Source organism: Hevea brasiliensis, chromosome 15 (assembly GCF_030052815.1).
Source record: "Hevea brasiliensis isolate MT/VB/25A 57/8 chromosome 15, ASM3005281v1, whole genome shotgun sequence".
NCBI classification, from domain to species: domain Eukaryota; kingdom Viridiplantae; phylum Streptophyta; class Magnoliopsida; order Malpighiales; family Euphorbiaceae; genus Hevea; species Hevea brasiliensis.
Genome location: NC_079507.1, coordinates 53,112,183 through 53,137,660, shown reverse-complemented (window position 1 = coordinate 53,137,660; position 25,478 = coordinate 53,112,183). Strand labels below are relative to the sequence as shown.

General features: G+C 32.0%; 1 protein-coding gene and 1 pseudogene across 1 annotated transcript; both read right to left on the bottom strand.

Annotated features, from left to right (window-relative positions):
- LOC110667939 (B2 protein-like) overlaps positions 1-25,478 on the bottom strand; it is a 37,106-nt pseudogene that overhangs the window by 758 nt on the left and 10,870 nt on the right.
- Positions 41-2,960, bottom strand: LOC131173900 (DCD domain-containing protein NRP-like). Its single transcript, XM_058136593.1, has 3 exons — positions 2,811-2,960; positions 807-1,384; positions 41-78 (listed from the first exon to the last, which is right to left on the bottom strand). The coding sequence occupies exons 2-3, from the start codon at positions 1,372-1,374 to the stop codon at positions 56-58; spliced, it is 591 nt and encodes a 196-aa protein (XP_057992576.1). The 5' UTR covers positions 1,375-1,384; positions 2,811-2,960; the 3' UTR covers positions 41-55.

The window sequence follows — 25,478 nt, the reverse complement described above, 5'->3', positions numbered from 1 at the left end:
AGGAAACCTCGACTCGCCTTTGCATTTTTTGTCTTCCCAAGCAGTTGGGTCAATGTTAGAACCCCCAAAACTTGCTGCCTGTACAAGATTTTGAAAAGCAAAAGATTTCAACAAACAGAAAACCTCAGACGAGGATATAGACATGTTGAATATATTTTTCTGAAAAAGAGAATTTCCAAATGTCACCACAACATCATCTCAAAGCACCATTTTCACACAACAAATCCAGATCAGAATGAACTTAGAATTACTAAACTAAGGTTATCAATCAAAAAAAGTTGGCAGATGGATAACACACAGATCAGAGCAGAAAGCTCCTGAATCAGGTTTGTACACTAACAATTAAATCAACAGTGTTTGAGAACAAACCTCAAATATACCATGCAACTGGTGAGTAGTGTAGTTGTAAAGAAAGAGTGGCAAGCCAGGTTTTATTGCCCGAACAGAATCTCGATATCTTGGTGGTAAACCTATTCAATGGGTGTAACAATCAGTATATCAGTATTATTTATCCAACATTGTTAGTGAAGGAAAAAAAAAATCCTAAAGATCATCTATATCTAATATCATCACCAAAGCTGTGTCGCAACGCTTAACATAAGAACACAAGCATCATATGGTTTACTGCTAGAGATCCAGGGTTACAAGAATGATATGAAACACTCTCATGATCAGAACTCAGAACATATTAATTACACAATAATATGCTTCCCATAAGACACTGGTTAGACGTATCAAACCAAAAGTAACGTCCTGTCTAGGGGAAAACTAACAAGCAAAAGGAAAAAGACAGAGAAACAAATTACCAAATAGCTGGCGCTTCAAGTCTTCCTGCATAGTGTCATTGTTACAGACAAAGATGTATCCTCCAAGGACCTCATTTCGTGGAAGTGTCTCTGTCGCAGGCAGAGTCTTGAACCTTTTGTCAACTGCATTATTTGCACTGTTCTCATTGTTGTTATTGCTGTTATTGTTGTTGTTGTTGGGCTCTTTGATATTCTGACTGTTACCACTATACTTGCTACCAGTCAGATTTCCAATATTGTTTATGTTGTTTTTCTGGTACACTGCATTCATATTGTAAACACCATTTCTGAAACAACTTTTGCCCACATTTTCTGTCATCTTGGATTCCAAGTTCAACATATTAAAGTTAAGGCTTTCAAATTTATTATCTTCCTGAAATCCAATCTTGTCCCTTGGCCTTATTTCTGCCAAACCCTTTGAAAGATCAAGATTATTCATGCGTTCACCCTTGGACCTTGTCTGCTCAGCCAATTTAGACGCAGCCATTAACCACTTATGATCCTCTGAGACTTTTGATTGTCCTCGAAGCTCGTCACCCAATTGCCAAAAGCTTTGCATGCTGTCCATCTTGCAAATCCTAATAAGATGTTACACAAGATAAATCTTCATAAAAATAAAATCTACTAAGAGAGAGAAAAACAAGTAAAAATCAGTTCAGAACAGTAAAGTTGTTGGCTGAAGTCCAATTCTAGTGCATAACAAGATAAAGCTTAAACACAATAAATCAAACCAGCAGTGATTTCAACTGGAGAGCATCCGTAAGCAATTTCATCAAATAAAATGTTCAACCTGTATATTATGCATGATATTTCTGATAGATTTAATTAATCCCATTTGTTACACAAGTTCAATCTTCAATACAATTACTTCATTCCATATACTTGATAAATTCAAATTTTGATATAAACAAAGGAATTGTTAAGAAGAGAACAAAATACAAGCCATACTGAGGCAACTCTGAGTATATTTTAAAAAACATTGAAAAGGAAAAGTCATAACTACAAAACAACAAGCTAACAATGAAAGAAGCACACCTCTAAACAGGAAAAGAGGAAGGTGTTTGGGTATCTAAAATTTAAAATTTCAGAGTTCCCAGCCAACAAAAAAAAGTCAATTTTGTAAAAATGAATAGAAACCAAATTTCAGAAAAGTAATGCCGGAGAAATAACCAGTGAAAAGTATTTCTTTTTGCGCCCTTTGAAAGCAGACAAAAATGATATCTTATATCAGATCCTATAACAACCCCAATTCCCCAATATTGAATTTCTATCCAATCTACTTGAAAACACTGTTGGCCCAACAAAAATGAAGCAACAACTCAAACAGTGAAAATGACACAGTTGTACGGATTTAGAAAGCAGATAAAACCATATTACTTAACAGAACTAAAGCCAGCTTTGCATTCCATTTGAACCCAAATAATTTTATAGCACAGTTACCAATTTCCAGCACACATTAAGCAAAAACTTATAACAAATAAACAAGCACAGAACGCAAAACACAATTACCTTCGCATTAATCAATAATCAATAGTAGTAACATGCAAACAGCATGCAAGATTAAAAATTTACAGTTCTACTTTCTTTAACACCAATTTTCAGGAATCAAAAACGCCTTAAAACCCAAAAACGAAATCTAAAGATGAAGGTCACACAAGTAATATTGCGTTTAAAAAACAGAATTTAGCTCAAAAACGACCAACATTACTCCAAATCTACTAGCATTAATTAATCAACTAAACAAACACCAAAGGTAAATAACCCCAATCACTACACTAGAAAACTAAATCCAAGCCTACATTTCCAAAAAGGGAAATGAAAACTAAAAATGGGAGGGAAAAAATCCGTTAAATAGGCTGTGAAAATACCGAGCTAAGTGAAAAGAATGAATTTCGGAGCTTAAATAAGAAAAATAAAGATCCGATTTAAAGAATTTGCAAGCAAAATTTTACCTGATTTAATAGAACCCTAGATTTGGGGATCCAAATGAGGAGGAGAGAGTACCTTTTTTATCTGCTCAACCGTGAAACCCGTAGGACACGATACAGCGAGAGAGAAAAAACTGAGGATCTTTATTTGTATTTATAGATTGAGATATACCTAAAATGCCCTTGCTTGGTTTGAGTTATTTCCATGGTGCCCCTCGTTTTGAATTTTGTTTTCGCTTGTTTTTGTGGTCAAGAGGCAATGTTTCTAAATCGGCCGGTCATTGAATCGGTGCAGACGGATGGTAAAGCTGAGCATAATTCGATTTAAATCGAAAAAATTAACTGAATCGGATCTATTAAAAAATTCAATTTCATTTATTATATAATTTAGTTTAGTTTGATTTTAATTTTTGAAAAAATTAATTTAATTAATTTAATTTGATTTAAAAAAATTAAAAAATCTAACCAAACCACTGTAAATATAAATAAAAAGAAGAATAAATATTATTTTTAATAAATATGTAATAAGATATTTCTGCGATGGTTTTTTTTTAAGATTTATTATAGTTTTTTTTAGATTTATTTCAGATTAATTTTTTCTCTCTATTTTTTTCCCATTGGTGAAAAAAATTATTATTTTATAAATTATAAATTTAAAATTTGAATCTCAATTATAATCTATTTATTTAAAAGAATTTCAGACCAAAAAATAGTCAACAATTCAAATATTTATAATACATCATAAATTATCTCTGACTCAAAGAAGTTTTCAATGTATGATAAAACCGTAGGATGTTTGAAATTTAGCTGGCAAATGATTTTCTTACAAGCAAAGCTAAGGTGTCCATATCCATTGTTCCATTAAAGAAGTCCATGGTTTTAGCATATCAAAATCCTGCCTTAACAAAACAAAATGGTAAGATTAAGGTGGCTGTTATTGTTAAATGTTATGCCTCATAGGCTGCAGACATTGACTTCAATCTTCTTACTTAATGAATTCAACTTGTCATCATCTTCACATGAAAGCTTATCTTTTCATAATTTTTCAATACAAAGTTGGAGTTGGTGAGAAGATTGATTGCAATGTAATTGAAATGGTGTGGGATCAACATCATCACCGCCTTTTCTTTCATTTCTAATGCATCTTTCCCTAAAATATGGGGAAATTATACAATAGTCCCGGTGTATCATATCGTCAAGTGATGTGGTACACTCAGCTAACAATAATACGACACATCATATGTATTACTTGACAGAAAATTATTTTATTTTTATGATAAATTTTTGACTCACCTTTTCATAGTTGAGGTGTTATTATCTGTGTGATCTGGTGCACAAAATCATGCCTATAACCTGGTGCACCGGAATTACACAATAATTTCCCTGAAATATGACCATTTTGCTAACTTTTTTTTTGCCATTTAAATTTTAGTTCAATCCAATCTCGATTCGGTTTCAATTTGTAAAATAATATTTTTTACAATATTTTATAAAAAGTCATACTTAAATTATCATTTCATTTTTGTTAACCTTAATTTATTTCATTCTGTACAATGAAAAATGAAAAGTGAATCAATTATGGAATTTTTTTAGTTTTACTTTAATTAAAATGTGATTATAATATTATATAAAAATAAATTTAATAATTATTAAATTAAATATTTATATTAAAATTTATAAATTTATTATTTTAATTATCTGTACACTTTAATTAATACCGTACAAGTCGCCTACAAACACTTAAAAATTAGATGTTAAACAATGAAGTTGAGAAAAATAAAGCCATAAAGAAATTTAAAATATATTTAATTTAACTGCTACACTTAATTATTGATAATTTAATATTTAAATTATAAGATTAATTTAATTAATCCTTTAAAATATTAATCCATATATAATTAAACATTCATTCACTAAAATTAAATATTTAATAAAAGAAAATTAATTAATATATGAGTGAATAAATTTACGCCATTAACCTTATATTTTGTGTACATTTCATTAACCTTTTTATTAAATATCTAATCAATCATAAATTGATTTTTAATTATTGAATTAAACATTGATTAAATAATAGAGTATAATAAAAACTGCTATATGTAAAATTATAATATATTTTTATATTAAAAAATAAATAGCAAAACGGCCACTTATATTTCAAAGCTAATAGTATTATTGACAAATTTAAAGCAAGGCCTGCAGCAAAAGTACCAACCAAGTTTCAGGCTTATATTACAATGGAAGCTTTTGCTGCTTTAGGCAATCTCTTCCAACCTAGCTTAGGGTTTTCTTGTTCCTTGGCTTGGGCTTCTTGTATTTGGGCTTAGCATTCATCTTCTAGTGGCTAGGTTAGGCTGTATTTGAATTACGATCTTTTTAATCATTGGGCTTAGTTTGCTCTATACGTTTGTATTGAGCTCTTTGCCTTCTATTTGATTCTCAGTAATATATTTGACCTTCGATAAAAAAATAAAAAATTGGCAGTTGTCATGGCAAGTCCAAAACTTTTCCCGGGCGAGACTATAAAGAGATCTATATGGCTTTAAACATGCTTCAAAGCAATGGAATATTAAGTTTATTACAAAACTCAGTAATTTAAGATTTAATCAGTCTTCTCATAATACTTACCTCTTTATAAAGTCTGAAAATAGTATTTTTCTTTATATATATATATATATATGATGTTTTAATTACAAGTACTGATGTTACCGTGAGTCTCCTTTGATCAATCTGTTAGAGATGTATGCTTGTAACATGAGAAAACAAGTGAGATCGATAGCCTATTGATCAGCTACTGCAACACTCAAATTATAGATCTTTTTGAGAGAGTTTTATAATTAAGAGAATAATCAACAGTAATGATTTTAGTAGAATAAGCATACTTAACTTGTGTAGCTATTTTGAGATATATAAACTGAAGACTTAAGAACCATTAGAGGTGGTTCATGAAATCTTGGATTGCTCTATTGTAATCTTGAGATTATCAGTGAATGTGACTATTATCAAATGCACGTTCCTTACAAATATATTCTTTCTATTGAGCCAACTGACATTCGGTTCGTTATTGCTCAGATCATGGATCCAAGCACTCAAACATCAGATAGTTTCGGATTCCTACCTTGTAGTCTGAATCATTTGATGTTCAAGCTTAATCTCTCTTGATCTTTTGATTCCTTGACCATTGTGCTAACTATTTGATCGAGCCTTCTGTCTAGTTGACTCTTTGACTGAGTCCTCCGATCAATTGACATTTGATCGAGCCTTTTGACCAATTAACTCAGTTTTGGGCGAGTTATATTAGATACATATGAGAGTGCTATCTTAGAGATCAAATGATACCTAGACAACACATTTGCAATGAAAAAGACTTGGGTTATACCAAGTATTCTATTGGTTACAAGGACTTATGTGAATCAAAGGAAATACATTCTTTATATTTTTCAAAGTAATAGTCGAACTAATGCAAAACCAACCGCCTTTCTCCAAACTAAGCTTAATGATTTCTTTACATTGCACAATAAAGTAGCATTGCACATATAAGTAAATCCAGTGTTTAACATTTGAAAATTGATAGTAACTCAAGAACGGCTTCATCAATTGGTGAAGTATTCCTTCTAAGGCTCTGTTTGAATGGAGGTGAAGGAAGGGTAAATAAGAGCAAGGAAGGGAAAATAATTATTATACCCTTGTTTGAAAAGGGGTGAGCTAGTGAAGAGTAAGGGTAAGTAAGGTTAAGGCTTACCCTCCCTTACCCCTCAAATCTTAATTTTTTTTACACTCTAAATTGGAGTGTAAGCAGAAGAAGGTGAGAGATGAAAATTATTTTATTTTTTATTTTCTTATTGTGTCCTTAATTTTTTATTTAAAATCCAATTATACCCATTAAAAATAAATCTAGTTTACCAATATAAATAACTGTCTTCTCTCTGTGGCCGTATCTAATTTCCTCGCTCTCTCGTAGATTTTGAATTCTTACAAAAAAAAAGGTTAGTTTTATCTTTCTATTTAATTTCAATTATTAAATTATTTATTTTTTCAATAGTTTGCTATAATTATTATGCTCTAATTGTCAATTTTTTTTCTAAATAATTTATTCTTTATTCAATTATTGTTTGATTTATTCATTATTATTTTGATTTATTAATTTTGTGATTTATTCATAGTGAATCAATATTGTTTATAAATTCAAGATTTATCGTGATGAATTTACTATTTAATAAATTATCTAATCACAAATTAGACGTGATCGTCAACACTATAACCTTTTAGTTTTTAGTTTTTTGAAAACTAAAACGTTGACAATTTTCTATTGTTTGTTTTTCATAAACTGTTTTTTTTTTTTCTTTAGTTTAATAAAAAAACACTCTAGCTAATTGCCAAAGCGTATATGAACCTCTTCATGTGGTCTCCGATGATTCTAGCACTTAATCTCACCCATTAAAAAAGTCCATGTATAAAATGGTTAATTGATACCATTCAAGGTCATTAATAAATAAAAAATTACAAAAGTTTGTTTTATAACAATAATATTTTACCTACCTTTTAAAAAAATAAAATATTTTAAAAGATGTAAAATGACATTTGTATTACTTTATATATATCTAAGTTGAATGTTGAAATAGTACATGCCATGGTTTAATACAAAAAGATAATAAAAAATACAAATTATAAGCCACTAAATTAAAAATAAAATGCCTTAATTTGCATATTAAAAAAAATAAAGAATAAATTTTATCTAATAGAAAATGGTATTTTTATAATTTTAATAATTATTTACCCTTCTTTCACCTCTTTCCAAACATAAAAAATATAGATTATCTCTCCTTAACTTTCCATTAATTCAGCTCTTTCCAAACATAAAATTTTTTTTTATTGTAACCGTCCTTACCTTTCTCCCTCCTTACCCTTCTATTAATTACCCTTCCTTCACCTCATCCAAACATAGGCTAAGGATCAATTAGCTAATCCCTTCACTAAAATACTTTTACAATCCAAGATAGATCTGTCAGATTTCCACTAGCCTCCTTGTACACAACGTAAATTAATTAGATTAGTATTGCTTAGTAGTTAGTTTCTTAATTAGATTAATATTGCTTAGTAGTTAGTCCCTTAGCTCACATGTTCTGTTAGTAGCAGTTACTCTTGTAATAGCTATATAGAGCTTTAAAAATTATTTAGTTTCCTTTAGATTAAAAAAATATATTTAGTTAATTATTTTTTTTACTGTTCCAAATGCTAAAATATGCAAAAAAAATGTTTTTTTACAAAATAAAGGGAGTCTTAAATTATTATTTCATTTTTTCTAACTTTTAATTTCTTTCGCTTTGTACAACAAAGAGGGAAAAGTTACTTTATTATAATTAAAACTTAGAAATTGTCGTCTAATGCATATAATTATTAATAATTTTAATTTATATTTTTTCATTTAATATATAAAAGTAATGTAATATTTTAAATTTTTTATTAATTATTTTAACTTTCATTTTTATTACTTTTACCTCTCAAACTTTTAATTAGGATTTCATAATATAAATAAAGATAACTTATTATAATATTAATAGGATAACTATTAAATAATTTAAAACTTACATATAATAAAGAATACTACATGGTAATACTATGAAATAGAATACTAAGTATTAAACAATAATATAAAAGAAAATATTATATGTCAAACAGAAATTACCTATACTAATGCATGTGACTATTAATAATTATAATTTATATACATATTTTTTTTTAATTTTAATATGTAAAAATAATGTATTATTTTAAATTTGTATTAATTATTTCAAATTTTATTTTTATTACTTTTATCTCTTAAATTTTTTAATAAAGATTTTATCATAGAAATAACAAAAATTTATCTATATATAATATAAATATAAATATATATAATTAATATATATATTAATATACTATAAGTTACCTTATAATAATGGCCATTCATTATAATACTAATCAGATAATTATTAAATAATTTATAACTTATATACAATAGAGAATGCCCCGTGACTATATAAAATATTATATATTAGAGAATATCACGTAGCATTCTTTTGAAAATGCATTTCTCCTTATAACAGTTTAATTATTAATTTAAATATATATATTAAAATTTATAAATTTATTACTTTAATTATGTGTACACTTTAATTGATGTTGTAAAATCACCATACGAACACTTAATTTTTAATATAAGGTCAACCTTACGTTAAAAACATCATTTTATAAATTAGATGCTAAACAATGAAGTTGAGAAAATTAAAGCCGTAAAGAAATTTAAAATATGTTTAATTTAACTGCTACACTTAATTATTGAAAATTTAATATTTAAATTATAAGATTAATTTAATTAATCCTTTAAAATTAATGACCCATGTATAATTAAACATTCATTCACTAAAATTAAATAAGTAATAAAAGAAAATTAATTAATATATGAGTGAATAAATTTACACCATTAACCTTATAATTTGTGTACATTTCATTAACCTTTTTATTAAATATCTAATCAATCATAAATTGATTTTTAATTATTGAATTAAACATTGATTAAATAATAGAGTATAATAAAAACTGCTATATGTAAAATTATAATATATTTTTATATTAAAAAATAAATAGCAAAACGGCCACTTATATTTCTAAGCTAATAGTATTATTGACAAATTTAAAGCAAGCCCTGCAGCAAAAGTACCGACCAAGTTTCAGGCTTATATTACAATGGAAGCTTTTCTATAGCAGCCAAATTGGCAGTTGTCAGGGCAAGTCCAAAACTTTTTCCGGGCAAGACTATAAAGATATCTATATGGCTTTAATCAAAAGCTTCAAGGCAATGGAATATTAATAAGTTTATTACAAAACTCGGTAGTTTTAGATTTAATCAGTCGTCTCATAATACTTACCTTTTTATAAAGTTTGCAAATAGTATTTTTCTTGCCTTGTTCTATGTATATAGATGATGTTTTAATAATAAGCACTGATATTGTCGTGAGTCTCTTCTGATTAGCCTGCTAGATATGTATGTCTGTAACATGAGAGAATAAATAAGATTGATGGTCTATTGATCAGATGCTATGACATTCAAATTATAGATCTTCTTGAGAGAGTTTTATAATTAAGAGAATAATTAACAGTAATAATTTTAGCAAAATAAGCATACGTAACTTGTGTAGCTATTTTTATAAAGTGAAGACTTAAAAACCATTAGAGATGGTTCCTAAAATATTGGATTGCTCTGTTGTAATTCTGAGATTATCAGTGAATGTGACTATTATCAGATGCACGTTCCTTATAAATATATCATTTCTATTCAACCAACTGACATTCGGTTTGTTATTGCTCATATCATGAGTCTAAGCACTCGAACATCAGATGGTTGGGGATTCCTAGCTTGTAGTCTAAACCATTTGATGTTCGAGCTTAATCTCTCTTGATCTCTTGATTCCTTGATCATTGTGCTAACTATTTGATCGAGCCTTCTGTCTAGTTGACTCTTTGACTGAGTCCTCCGATCAATTGACATTTGATCGAGCCTTTTGACCAATTAACTCAGTTTTAGACGAGTTATATTATGTACATATGAGAATGCTATCTTAGAGATCAAATGATACCTAGACAACACATTTGCAATAAAAAAGACCTGAGTTATGCCAAGTATTCTATTGGTTACAAGGACTTATGTGGATCAAAGGAAATACATTCTTTATATTTTTCAAAGTAATAGTCTAACTAATGCAAAACCAACCGCCTTTCCTCTCTCCAAAGGCACTAAGCTTAATGATTTCTTTACATTGCACAATAAAGTAGCATTGCACTTATAAGTAAATCCAGCATTTAACATTTGAAAATTGAGAGTAACTCAAGAACGGCTTCATCAATTGGCGAAGTATTCCCTCTGACGATCAATTAGCTAATCCCTTCACTAAAGTACTTGCAGCTCAGCCGCAAATACTTTTACAATCCAAGATAGGTCCGTCAGATTTCCACTAGATTAGTATTGCTTAGTAGTTAGTCTCCATAAATAGAACTAGGTAAGAGAAAAAAAAGAGTTTTCTTTCTTCTGTCTCTCTACTGTATCTCTACCTTACTATCTCTTCTAATTTGAATATCGAAAAGTCCTCTTTAGAAAGGATATCTTTAATAAATTTCTGACCATTTTTTTTTTTAATTTTGCAAATTCCTTTAATTGAAACTATGAAAATAAAATTCATATTAGTGAAGCAATATTCAGATTTGATCAATTTATTTCTGTAACACTAACATATTTCAATTTCATTTTTCTTTAAAAGTTACTATTTCATTATTTCAATCTTCACTTTTATTTCTTTATTTATTTTTGAGCTGAATCTTTACTTTTAATTAATGAGGCTGAAATTATAGCATTAGAGTGGGTATTGTTATGCATGATAGGGATTTATAATTAGGAGGGGAGGAACTCAATTTTAGAATTTTTTTTTAATTAACTCTTAATATTTTATTTTTGATTATTCAAATATTTTTTTTACTATTTTATAAATTTATTAGTGTTTTATAAAAAGTTGGAAGTTTTATTTTTATAAATTTTTAATTTTTAACTTAAAAAATTGAAAATATTTTAAGTAATTCAAATTATTTGAATTCATGCTTTTATCAAATATTTGATGAGTTGAGATTTTAACTTAATAACACTTACTTTTTAATATTATTAATTTTTTTTTAAAATATATAAATTTCATCCATACACATTCAAAAGAGAAAAATTTTAACCTAAAATAATAGTCATTAACAATAAAACCTATTATCAAATCATAATCTAAATTATCATTTAGCCTGATAGTTGTTAAAATTATCTTATTTTAGCATAATTTTGACTCCCATACCAATATTGATGATTAAATATTATTTTTATTTATGAGTATAAATAAATCGACGATGAGTTATTCAATTGTGTGTCTTATAAGATATCATCTATAAAATTAAATTAAATTAAAAATAATTACCTAAAGAATTGTGATCGTTATATTTAGAAAAATGAATTTTTTTATAATGAAAAAAATTCATTTAGAACGAATCAATGACAAAATATAATTTTTAGTTTCTAAATTTTTATTTTTTTAATTAAATCCTCATAATTTTATTTGTCACTCAAATCAAATCTTTTAACCGTCAAATTGTGCATCAACAATTATGATATAAGGATTTGCATATTCTCCATCATCAGATTATATTTTAAAAAAAAAAAAAAATCTTTCACAAATGAATATAATTTAAAAAAATTATAATAAAAATTTGACAAAAAAAATTATATTAAAAAATAATTACAATAATTCTAAGTATATAATATGAGCTCTGCAAGTTACACGCTAAGTTGTCAATTCTAATATTTATTTCCTTTGCCCCCTCTAATACTTCAGTATCTATTGAATTTTTCTTCATGGGATCCACACGGTTTGTAATACCATTTTCCTTCTTTGCCAATACCATTTTTTTTTCTTTGGTTTTTTACTTTTTTATTTTGCAGTAGTGAAAAGACTTGACTTTATTGGCTTTGCCGTGTCCATTGGTTTTTTACTCTTTTATTTTGTCGTGTTAAAAAGATTTCGACTTTATAATTATTTACTTGGTGTAAGGGAAGGGGTGAAGACTTTAATTTGAATAACTTAACATTATTGGTGAAATTGTTATTAAATAATATTTTTAAAATATATTAATTAGAGAGAATTAAAAATTATTTTAAATGAAATTTCACATATTTATTTATAAAAATATTAAAATAATAAAATGATATTTTTTTAAAATATTTTTAAAACGCAATTTAATTATGAAATAGATAAAGAAAGTTAATAATAATAATAATAATAATAATAATAATAATATTTAAATTATAAATCAAATCAATATAATTTTGGAATTAATTATACTTAAATCTCATTAGAAAAAAAATCAATTTGATAACTACTCTAATAAATATATAATGCTAAAAATGATATAGATTTTAATTAATTTATACATATTAATCACAAATCAAAGCATGGACTGATAAAAAAAAATAGCTTAAAAAACTGGATAATTTTGTATTAGCCATTTGGTATATAATAACATATGGTATATATACTTGTTACCACTTGATATATAGTAAAAAATATAAAAATATGTACAATTAATATTAATGATTAAAAAAATAATTAATGCACCAATTAGCTTTAGTATTGGAGTTGCTAGATGGAATTCCAAGTGCCATTGGAAATTTTACCTCCCTCAACAGTCTTGACTTGACATCCTCCAAATTTCAAGGAGCAATTCCAAGTGCCATTGGAAACTTGACTTCCCTCAACAACCTCTACTTGTCAGGCAACAAACTTGAAGGAGCAATTCCAAGTGCCATTGGAAACTTGACTTCCCTCAACAACCTCGACTTGTCATTCAATGAACTTGAAGGAGGAATTCCGGCATCATTCAAAAATTTTTGCAAGTTGAAGTCACTCGATTTGTCAGGCACAAATTTAAGCCAAGAGATAAATGAGGTATTTGAATTTCTCTCAGGTTGTGTTTCAAATGGGATAGAGGTGTTGTCTTTATCTAATTGTCAATTATCAGGTCATTTAAATAATCTTCTTGGACAATTCAAGAATCTGGATTATCTCGATCTTTCCGATAATTCGATTGCTCACCAAATTCCGGCCACTTTGGGTGTGTTGACTTCCTTGGCATATCTGTACCTTTCCGATAACAAATTAAATGGAAGTCTCCCCATAGCTTTTGGGGCCCTTGGAAATTTAGTAGATGTAGATATTTCTCATAATTCATTAGAGGGTGAAGTTTCCGAAATTCACTTTGCAAACCTTACAAATCTGACATATTTTGATGCCTCTCATAACCAACTGATTTTAAGAGTCAATCCTCATTGGATTCCACCTTTTCAACTTGTTGAAAAAATGTCTTTGCGATCTTGGGATGTTGGACCTCAACTTCCTAGATGGCTCCGTTCACTGAAGGAGTTAGTCTTTCTAGACTTGTCAAACTCAAAAATTTCAGGTACCCTTCCTGTTTGGTTCAGTGACTGGTCTTTAAGACTTTCTAATCTTAATTCATCTCATAACCAATTGCATGGCAAGATTCCCTATTTGTCCTCCACCAATGATTTGTATACCTTCATCGACTTGAGTTCAAATAAATTCAATGGTCCATTGCCTAATGTCTCTTCCTGTTGGATAGATCTTTCCGATAATTTACTCTCTGGATCATTATTCACCTTTCTATGTCATAGAACACATGATGTGATCACTGTGCTGCTTAACTTTGGAAAAAATCATCTATCCGGAGAGATACCTGATTGTTGAATGAATTGGAAATATTTAGCAGTTTTAAAATTAAATGACAACTATTTCAGTGGAAAAATTCCTAGTTCCATTGGGATTTTAAGTGACCTTCAATTCTTAAGCCTTCGCAACAATACTCTCTTTGCTGAAATACCATTGTCTCTTGAACATTGCGAAGAATTGACAGTACTTGAATTGGATGAAAATAGATTAGGGGGAAATATTTCAACATGGCTGGAGAATCAAAATTATTCACAGATGGTTATTCTTAATCTTCGTGGGAACCAATTTCATGGTCACGTGCCTATAGAGCTTTGCCGCATGACTCATTTGCAAATCTTGGACCTTGCTAATAACAACCTCAATGGTACCATACCAACATGTATCAATAACTTCAGTACAATGGCAAATGAAAGTTATGTTGGTATGGGAGAGCAACGTCGGATTCTCTTTTATTTTATTGATTCGGCGTTTTCTGATAGTTCCTCAATTATGACAAAGGGAGAAATGATTGAATATTCCACCAATCTTAATTTCGTGAGAAGTATGGACCTCTCAAATAATAAATTATCAGGAGTTATTCCTGAAGAAATAACAAAGCTTAAAGCATTGCATTCATTGAATTTGTCACATAATCTTTTGAGTGTAAGAATTCCAGAGGAAATAGGAAATATGAAAGCATTAGAATCTCTTGATTTTTCTCAGAATCAACTTTTTGGAGAAATTCCTCCAAGTATGTCAAGCTTGACATTTTTGAGTAGATTGAATTTATCCAACAACAAGTTATCAGGAATAATACCTTCAGGCACTCAATTGCAAGGCTTTGATCCATCTACTTTCAGCTGTGGCCTTCCACTCATCAAGAACTGCAATGTTGATGGTGATATGCCTCCTATTGGGATAGAAAGAGGAGAAGAAGACAAAGGGTCTAAATCATTTGCTTGGTTCTATTTCTATGTGAGCATTGCACCAGGATTTGTGGTAGGATTTTGGGCAGTGATGGGTCCTTTAGTGTTTAATAGAAGATGGAGGCATTTATATTTCAATTTCCTAGATAATTTGTGGGACAAATTTATGGTGTGGTATTATGTAAATGTTGCTAGATTTGTGAAAGGTCATGGTTTATAGAGTTTTGTCCAAAACAAATATATGTGGGATGGGGTATGCACGTCTACATAACTAGGTATGAGTTTAGCTTTGTGTTTGTTATGACGACGTTTTTGTATTTTTGTACCATTACTATGTAATTTTGAATTGAGTTTAATAAAAAATGAAAAGTCCCACTGTTGTGAGGGCTTCGTGTGTGGTTTTGTGACTGTCGTGTAAATTTAAATGAAAATAATTAACTATGAAAAAAAATTAACTAATAATGATAAAAACTAATTATCTCGTCAATTATATATATATAAATATACAAATATTGTAAATTACTCGCATGGCAACTTCAAATTCTATAAGACTAAGGAGATTGAGCTATTTACCTTGTCAATTATACTTGCTGCTAATATCATAAGAAATGAAACTCTTTCTGAAATTCTCCATTCCTTGTGGACATGAAGAATTGAGTTTAACATGCCAACCTTGTTTCCAGCATGATATAGTTTTTTTGTTGTGTGAGAGACAAGAACTTAGGGCCTTCATGCTGAGTGAGAGACACAAGGATTTACCAAGTTTCAGAGTTATTACCAAGAAAATTTCTAACATGTGAACTTGTGAAGGCTTGCTCTAACCTTCCTCCATTGAAATAAGGTTGAGAAGTGTCATCAATTTCTCCACAACATCTTCCACCAAGTTGCTGAATTTATTGGTTGTTTGCTTTTGTAATGAAGAATTTTGTAAAAAATCGGTTAAATTTATTCAGTTTATTAGAGATCTAAAAGTTCTATAGCATGTAACGGGTTTCTTTGGCACCTCTTCCTGTGAAGACTATTCTTATACTTGACAAATAGCCTTTCAATATCATGTAAATATTTCATCATTTTTTTAATTTAAGATATGCTTGAGAATTTTCGATTGCAAGAAGACAGGACAGTTGTTATTACTTACTAATTTTGTTGAAAAATGGGAGCCATGCATTGTTATTTCTTGTTAATGTTGTTGAAAAATGGGAGCCAAAGATACAAAGCTAAAGACTGAATTTTATTGACCAAATTCTGGCACTAAAAAAAAATGGGCCAAAACCAAAATCCCATGCCATCCTCCACCTTCAACTGAGCTGGGTTGTTGAATTTTCCCCACCCAAAAATGTGAACCAAGTGATGAACAAAGGCGCCGTAACCACTGTCTCCTAACCATGGCGGTCTCACATAATTCTGCTATAACCAATTGCTGGCCTGTTTCTCACATTCATCCCTTTATAAGGACATGCAATGCCCCCGTAATGGGACTTCAAATTTTTTTTTCAATGTAATCATTACTCCACCAATGCATATGGGGTGCCTCGTTAATGGAACTTCGTCTCTTTTGATGGTTAAAACTTAAAAATGTTAGTGCTATGAATATAAGAAATAAACAGTCAATTTAGAGAAGATGCAGTGGAGTAGTTTGTTCTCAGTGCATCTTTAGATCCTATGGATGGGTGGTATTTGTCATTTGATATTGAAAATATTTATATGCTTGAAAATAAATATGATCACAAAGGTTTCTCACAGCAAGAAAGGCTGCATTTAAAAGTTCAATTGCGAAAAAATCAACTATTTGTGGATTGTAGAATTGTGTTTTCCATTTGCGGATTGAGGAGATTTATATTTCAAAGAATTTTTATTGATTTTTTTTCTTGTACTTTTGTATCTGAAAGCTAGTTGAAATCAATGAAATGGAAGCCAAATTCATTCCAAAATTGAGTCTCCGATATACTCAGAGATTGAAGGATTCTCTCTAATGAAACATTTTAATTCTTCCACAACAGCTCACAAACACCAAGGCCGAAACACTAATAAACCTCAATCCATTAGCTCCTTATGGCAGCAGAACAGCGTTATCAATATCTCACACTAAAAAATAAATACTGCTAATAAAATCATACCCACGACACTCATTTGCTAGCATAAACGCCTACCAAGAAATGGGGGGTGTGATTCCCCCTTACAAGCTCCCCTATCCTGTTCTGTGCTTAAGAGGCAACAATATAGAAACCCAAGGAGGATTCCACCAACTTGTAAAATTAGAATTTAAAAACAATTAGATTAGAACTCCACGTGGCTGCTCAACATAACAAACAAGTGTCCCACGCTCAGTTTACATGCATACATCAAAGGCCTTCCTCTTCTGAGGACTCAATCATTACAACACACAAATGTGTTTGTTCAGCTGGCTCACATGCCATTCCTACTTTTCTCAACAAGATTTCACCCAACAGACTTAAACCTCAAGCTTACGCTCTACGGAAAATCTGTGAAAAGCAGGCAGCTAACATGCACCGCAAAGCCTACTACATTTGCATATTCAGCAAGCAATTTGCTTAAGCTGGAGAGCCTGCTCATCCAGGGTCTGTACAACAACCACAATAAGCCTTTCAGAACCCAACTTTGATTCATACAACAAGTTCTCATTCAAATAGATGACGATGACAAAGAACAAGGCAACATGTAAATCTTCATCTTACCTCAGGAACTGGGAGTTCAAGACGAAACTTTGGGCCATCGTAATGGTGCAACACTGGCCTAAAAGCATCCTCTTCCAATGCCTGGCAGAGTTTTCTAACATGGATCCTCACCTATTTATTAAGCATAAAAAGACAAATGATATAATGAGTAAATCCTTTCAGATATATATCAAATTGAGTCCTCAAAATCATCAATACAACTTTTACCTGGGCAGGAAACCTCGACTCGCCTTTGCATTTTTTGTCTTCCCAAGCAGTTGGGTCAATGTTAGAACCCCCAAAACTTGCTGCCTGTACAAGAATTTGAAAAGCAAAAGATTTCAACAAACAGAAAAACTCAGACAAGGATATAGAAATGTTGAATATATTTTTCTGAAAAAGAGAATTTCCAAATGTCACCACAATATCATCTCAAAGCACCATTTTCACACAACAAATCCAGATCAAAATGAACTTAGAATTACTAAACTAAGGTTATCAATCAAAAAAAGTTGGCAGATGGAGAACACACAGATCAGAGCAGAAAGCTCCAGAATCAGGTTTGTACACTAACAATTAAATCAACAGACTTTGAGAACAAACCTCAAATATACCATGCAACTGGTGAGTAGTGTAGTTGTAAAGAAAGAGTGGCAAGCCAGGTGTTATTGCCCGAACAGAATCTCGATATCTTGGTGATAAACCTATTCAATGGGTGTAACAATCAGTACATCAGTATTATTTATCCAACACTGTTAGCGAAGGAAAAAAAATTCTAAAGATCATCTATATCTAATATTGTTATGGAAAGTCAATCACTATGTTATGGAAAGTCAATCACTATATTATTTCTCTGTATATTCTGTATTCTGTATTCCTATTTAGGATTTCTTATTTATGATTTTTTCCTAATTAGTAGAACACAATTATAGGAATCAATTGTATATATATACCCATGTACAGATTAATTGAAATCAATGAGAATCATCTCTTTCTACATGGTATCAGAGCCTTTCGGTTAGTTTTCTTTGTCTCAACAAATGGCAGACAATAAGAATATTATTTCTGATGTGATTCCGGTGATGACTAAGATCACGGAACACAAACTTAATGGTTCGAATTACCTGGAGTGGAGTAAGACTGTTAGGGTCTATTTGCGTAGCATTGATAAGGATGATCACCTTACTAAAGATCCACCCACTGATGATACACGACAAACTTGGCTAAGGGAGGATGCTCGGTTGTTTTTGCAGCTTCGGAACTCGATTCATAGTGAGGTAATTAGTTTAATTAATCACTGTGAATTTGTTAAGGAATTGATGGATTACTTAGATTTTCTGTATTCTGGTAAAGGGAATATCTCCCGTATTTATGATGTTTGTAAGGCATTCTACCGTGCTGAGAAAGAGGATAAGTCTCTCACGGCTTATTTTATGGATTTTAAACGGGTATATGAGGAACTTAATGTATTGTTGCCTTTTAGTCCTGATGTAAAAGTTCAGCAGGCCCAACGGGAGCAACTGGCTGTTATGAGTTTTCTTGCAGGCCTTCCTTCAGAGTATGAGACTGCTAAATCTCAGATTCTCTCCAGTTCTGAGATTTCCTCTTTGCATGAAACGTTCACACGGGTCCTTCAGTGCAGAGTACTCAATCTTCACACTTGCGGTAGTGCTCTAATTAGCCTTAATCCAAATGGACAATACTGTAATAGAAGAGGAAGTAAAGGAGGAATTACAGCAATGTATAATCAGCGTAATGGAGAGGCTAGTTCTAATCAGGACTCAAGAGGAGTCATTTGTTATTATTGCCATGAGCCTGGCCATACAAAATATAATTGTCCGCAACTTCAGAGGAAAAATCAGCGATCACAGATGGCAAATATGGCAGCAGAGAATTCTACAGTATCTTCCTCTGAGAAAACTATTTTGGTATCTGCAGAGGATTTTGCACAATTTTCCCAGTATCAGGCATCTCTAAAGCCTACCAGTTCCTCACATCGCGATCACGAGTCAGGTAAATCCACTACATGCCTTGTGTCTTCTTCATCCAAATGGGTTATTGATTCTGGTGCAACAGATCACATGACAGGTAATTCTAGTCTTCTATCTGCTTTTCAGTCTAATCTCACTTCCTCTACTGTTACTTTAGCTGATGGTTCTACTTCTTGTGTCATGGGTTCTGGAACTGCGAACCCGACTTCGTCAATTTCTTTGTCTTCTGTTTTGTGTCTACCAAAATTCTCTTTTAATCTACTTTCTGTTAGTAAACTTACTCGTACCTTAAATTGTTCTGTTTCCTTTTTTCCTGATCAGTGTTTGTTTCAGGATCTTACGACGAAGCAGATTATTGGTAGAGGACGCGAGTCAGGCGGTCTCTACATTCTGGAAAATCATGTACCGCGGTCGCTTGTTTGCTCCAGTACCTTAACACCTCTTGAAGCTCATTGTAGATTGGGTCATCCTTCTTTGTCTACCATGAAGAAGCTATGTCCTCAGTTTCAGTCTTTATCAGTACTAGAATGTGAGTCGTGTCAGTTTGCAAAACATCATCGTTTGCCTTCTGTGTCTAGAGTCAATAAACGGGCTTCATCCCCTTTTGAGTTAGTTCATTCTGATGTTTGGGGTCCTTGTTCTATTACATCTAAAACTGGATTTCGTTATTTTGTTACTTTTGTTGATGATTACTCTCGTGTTACCTGGTTATATTTAATGAAGAATCGTTCTGAGTTGTTTTCTATCTTTTGTGCCTTTTGTAATGAAATCAAAACTCAATTTAATATTTCTGTGCGCATATTAAGAAGTGATAATGCCAAAGAATACTTTTCAGCACAATTTCAGTCTTATATGACACAAAATGGCATTCTTCATCAGTCTTCCTGTGCGGATACCCCATCCCAAAATGGCGTGGCCGAAAGGAAAAATCGTCATCTTCTTGAGGTAACTCGTGCTCTTCTTTTTCAGATGAAAGTACCTAAACACTTTTGGGCGGATGCAGTTTCTACGGCATGTTTTTTGATCAATCGCATGCCGTCTTCTGTCCTTAATGGGGATATTCCTTATACTACTTTATTTCCTACAAAATCTTTGTTCCCTATTGAACCCCGTATTTTTGGTTGTACCTGTTTTGTGCGTGATGTTCGTCCACAGGTTACTAAATTGGATCCAAAATCTCTCAAATGTGTCTTCCTTGGGTACTCCCGGCTCCAAAAAGGGTACCGTTGTTTCTCTCCTACTCTTAATCGATATCTTGTTTCTGCAGATGTCATATTTTTTGAGTCCACTCCATTTTTTCCTCCATCATCTGTGTATGAGAGTCAGGGGGAGGAGGATGATCTCTTAATATATACTGTCCAACCAATGTCTAGTCCTCTCCCACAGCCTGTTCCTTCTGTCTCTAGACCTACTCGACCTCCCGTTGTTCATGTTTATTCCAGGAGATTGGAGATTCCTGACTCAGATCCTCCACCAGCTACTTCGTTGGGCGATCCTGTCCCTCATACTGATCATGATTCTGATCTAGACTTACCCATTGCTCTTCGTAAAGGTAAACGTTCATGTACTTACCCTATCTCTTCTTTTGTTTCTTATAATCAATTGTCTTCTTGTTCTCGGTGTTTTGTTACTTCTTTAGACTCTGTTCCTATCCCTAATACTGTTAATGAGGCACTGTCTCATCCTGGCTGGTGTGATGCTATGAAAGAGGAAATGGAGGCTTTAGATGCTAATGGTACATGGGAACTATTGCCTTTGCCCACTGGTAAGAAAGCTATTGGATGCAAATGGGTATTTATGAAAGGTAAATCGATGGTTACGTGGCTAGGTTAAAAGCACGCCTTGTAGCAAAAGGATATGCTCAGACATATGGGGTTGATTACTCTGATACTTTTTCTCCTGTAGCTAAACTTACTTCTATTCGCTTGTTTATCTCTTTAGCAGCTACATATGATTGGCCCCTGCATCAATTGGATATCAAGAATGCTTTTCTTCATGGTGATCTTCAGGAGGAGGTGTATATGGAGCAACCACCTGGGTTTGTTGCTCAGGGGGAGTTGGGTAAAGTTTGTAGGCTTCGGAAGTCTCTTTATGGCTTGAAACAAAGTCCTAGGGCATGGTTTGGGAGATTCAGTGAAGCAGTACAGGAATTTGGTATGCAAAAGAGTAAGTGTGATCACTCAGTATTTTATAGGCAATCGAGGTGGCCTTATTCTCTTGGTAGTCTATGTGGATGACATTGTCATCACTGGGAGTGACTCTGCAGGTATTTCATCTCTTAAAACCTTCCTCCAAACTCAGTTTCAGACCAAAGACTTGGGATTGTTAAAGTATTTCTTGGGTATCGAAGTTATAAGAAGTAAGAAGGGTATTTTCTTGTCTCAAAGAAAATATGTCCTCGATCTATTGACAGAGACAGGAAAATTAGGTGCTAAGCCTTGTAGCGCACCAATGACTCCAACTTTACAATCAAGTAGCGAGGATAGTGAGTTGTTTGAAGATCCGAGAGATACAGAGATTGGTAGGAAAATTGAACTACCTTACGGTCACTCGTCCCGACATTGCTTATGCCGTTAGTGTGGTAAGTCGGTTTATGTCTTCCCAACTGTTGCTCATTGGGAAGCCTTGGAACAAATCTTGTGTTATCCGAAGGGCGCTCAGAAGAGGTTTGCTATATGGCAATCATGGGCATTTAAATGTTGAATGTTTTTCGATGCCGACTGGCTGGATCTAAGGTTGACAGGAGGTCAACTCATTGGATATTGCGTTTTTATTGGAGGAAATTTGGTGTCTTGGAGAAGCAAGAAGCGAGTGTAGTTTCTCGATCTAGTGCTGAATCCGAATACAGAGCCATGGCACAATCGTATGTGAGGTAATGTGGATACTTCAATTACTAGATGAGACAGTTTTAAGACCTCCTCGCTGCGAAATTGTGGTGTGATAATCAAGCTGCTCTTCATATTGCTTCTAATCCGGTGTTTCATGAGCGGACCAAACATATTGAGATTGATTGTCACTTTATTCGTGAAAAGATTCAACAACAGATAATCTCAACAGGACACATCAAAACTGGAGAGCAGTTAGGAGATATTTTCACAAAAGCTCTGAATGGAGCTAGGATTGACTACATTTGTAACAAGTTGGGCATGATTAACATCTATGCTCCAACTTGAGGGGGAGTGTTATGGAAAGTCAATCACTATGTTATGGAAAGTCAATCACTATATTATTTCTCTGTATATTCTGTATTCTGTATTCCTATTTAGGATTTCTTATTTATGATTTTTTCCTAATTAGTAGAACACAATTATAGGAATCAATTGTATATATATACCCATGTACAGATTAATTGAAATCAATGAGAATCATCTCTTTCTACAAATATCATCACCAAAGTTGTGTCGCAAACGCTTAACATAGGAACACAATCATCATATCGTTTACCACTAGAGATCCAGGGTTACAAGAACGATATGAAACACTCTCATGATCAGAACTTAGAACATATTAATTACACAATAATAGGCTTCCCATAATACACTGGTTAGACGTATCAAACCAAAAGTAACGTCCTGTCTACGGGAAAACTAACAAGCAAAAGGAAAAAGACGGAGAAACAAATTACCAAATAGCTGGCGCTTCAAGTCTTCCTGCATAGAGTGTCATTGTTATAGACAAAGATGTATCCTCCAAGGACCTCATTTCGTGGAAGTGTCTCTGTCGCAGGCAAGAGTATTGAACCTTTTGTCAACTGCATTATTTGCACTGTTCTCATTGTTGTTATTGCTGTTATTGTTGTTGTTGTTAGGCTCTTTGATATTCTGACTGTTACCACTATACTTGCTACCAGTCAGATTTCCAATATTGTTTATGTTGTTTTTCTGGTACACTGCATTCATATTGTAAACACCATTTCTGAAAGAACTTTTGCCCACATTTTCTGTCATCTTGGATTCCAAGTTCAACATATTAAAGTTAAGGCTTTCAAATTTATTATCTTCCTGAAATCCAATCTTGTCCCTTGGCCTTATTTCTGCCAAGCCCTTTGAAAGATCAAGATTATTCATGCGTTCACCCTTGGACCTTGTCTGCTCAGCCAATTTAGACGCAGTCATTAACCACTTATGATCCTCTGAGACTTTCGATTGTCCTCGAAGCTCGTCACCCAATTGCCAAAAGCTTTGCATTCTGTCCATCTTGCAAATCCTAACAAGATGTCACGCAAGATAAATCTTCATAAAAATAAAATCTACTAAGAGAGAGAAAAACAAGTAAAAATCAGTTCAGAACAGTAAAAGTTGTTGGCTGAAGTCCAATTCAAGTGCATAACAAGATAAAGCTTAAACACAATAAATCAAACCAGCAGTGATTTCAACTGGAGAGCATCCGTAAGCAATTTCATCAAATAAAATGTTCAACCTGTATATTATGCATGATATTTCTGATAGATTTAATTAATCCCATTTGTTACACAAGTTCAATCTTCAATATAATTACTTCATTCCATATACTTGATAAATTCAAATTTTGATATAAACAAAGGAATTGTTAAGAACAGAACAAAAGACAAGCCATACTGAGGCAACTCTGAGTATATTTTGAAAAACATTGAAAAGGAAAAGTCATAACTACAAGACAACAAGCTAACAATCAAAGAAGCACACCTTTAAACAGGAAAAGAGGAAGGTGTTTGGGTATCTAAAATTTAAAATTTCAGAATTCCCAGCCAAAAATAAAAAAGTCAATTTTGTAAAAATGAATAGAAAACAAAATTTCAGAAAAGTAATGCCGAAGAAATAACCAGTGAAAAGTATTTCTTGTTGCATCCTTTGAAAGCAGACAAATATGATATCTTATATCAGATCCAATAACAACCCCAATTCCCCAATATTGAATTTCTACCCAATCTACTTGAAAACACTGTTGGCGCAACAAAAATGAAGCAACAACTCAAACAGTGAAAATGCACACTGTTGTTTGGATGATTCCTTATAGTTTTTGGATAGTTCCTGAAGTGACTATTTTTTTGTGTATTTTATTGAATGAGATACAAGGTATTTATATACAAAGGATCCTATAATTAAGTATTCTAATTGGGGTGATATCCCACTAATTATGCTAACTAATTAGCTACCTAATTAAGAAAGAATATTATTTACATAATTATAGGATTGACTTCCTATAACACTCCCCCTCAAGTTGGAGCATAGATATTAATCATGTCCAACTTGTTACAAATGTAGTCAACCCGAGCCCTATTCAAAGCCTTTGTGAAGATATCTCCTAACTGCTCCCCGGTTTTAACATACCCTGTGAAGATGATCTTCTGTTGAATCTTTTCTCAAAGGAAGTGACAATCAATTTCAATATGCTTAGTACGCTCATGAAACACTGGATTTGAGGCGATATGGAGAGCGGCTTGATTGTCACACCATAGTTTGGCACGAGATGAGGTCTCAAAATCCACTTCTTCCAATAACTGACGTGTCCACATTACTTCACACACAGCCTGGGCCATAGCCCAATATTCTGATTCAGCACTCGAACGAGAAACTATAATTTGTGTCGCAAGGGTTTTTGCGGTCACCTGGACAAGTTCTCACCAAAGTGGGAAAAGTGAGGAGTCGCCACTTTAATTTTAAGGGAAATTAAAGAAAACTATTTGTAAAGGTAAATTAAAAGAAACAACTTCGAAAACAGAGATTCTAGGTTCGGGGTCCGTATAAGGGTAGGAAAGGTGTTAGGCACCCCACCTCGTCCCTCAACGAGGGTAAGCAAATTTAATATTATGCTCTTCATAAATTAAAATTGGCAATTAGGGGGGTTGGAGTGACGATGTTAATCCTTCGTATGGATAAAGGAATATT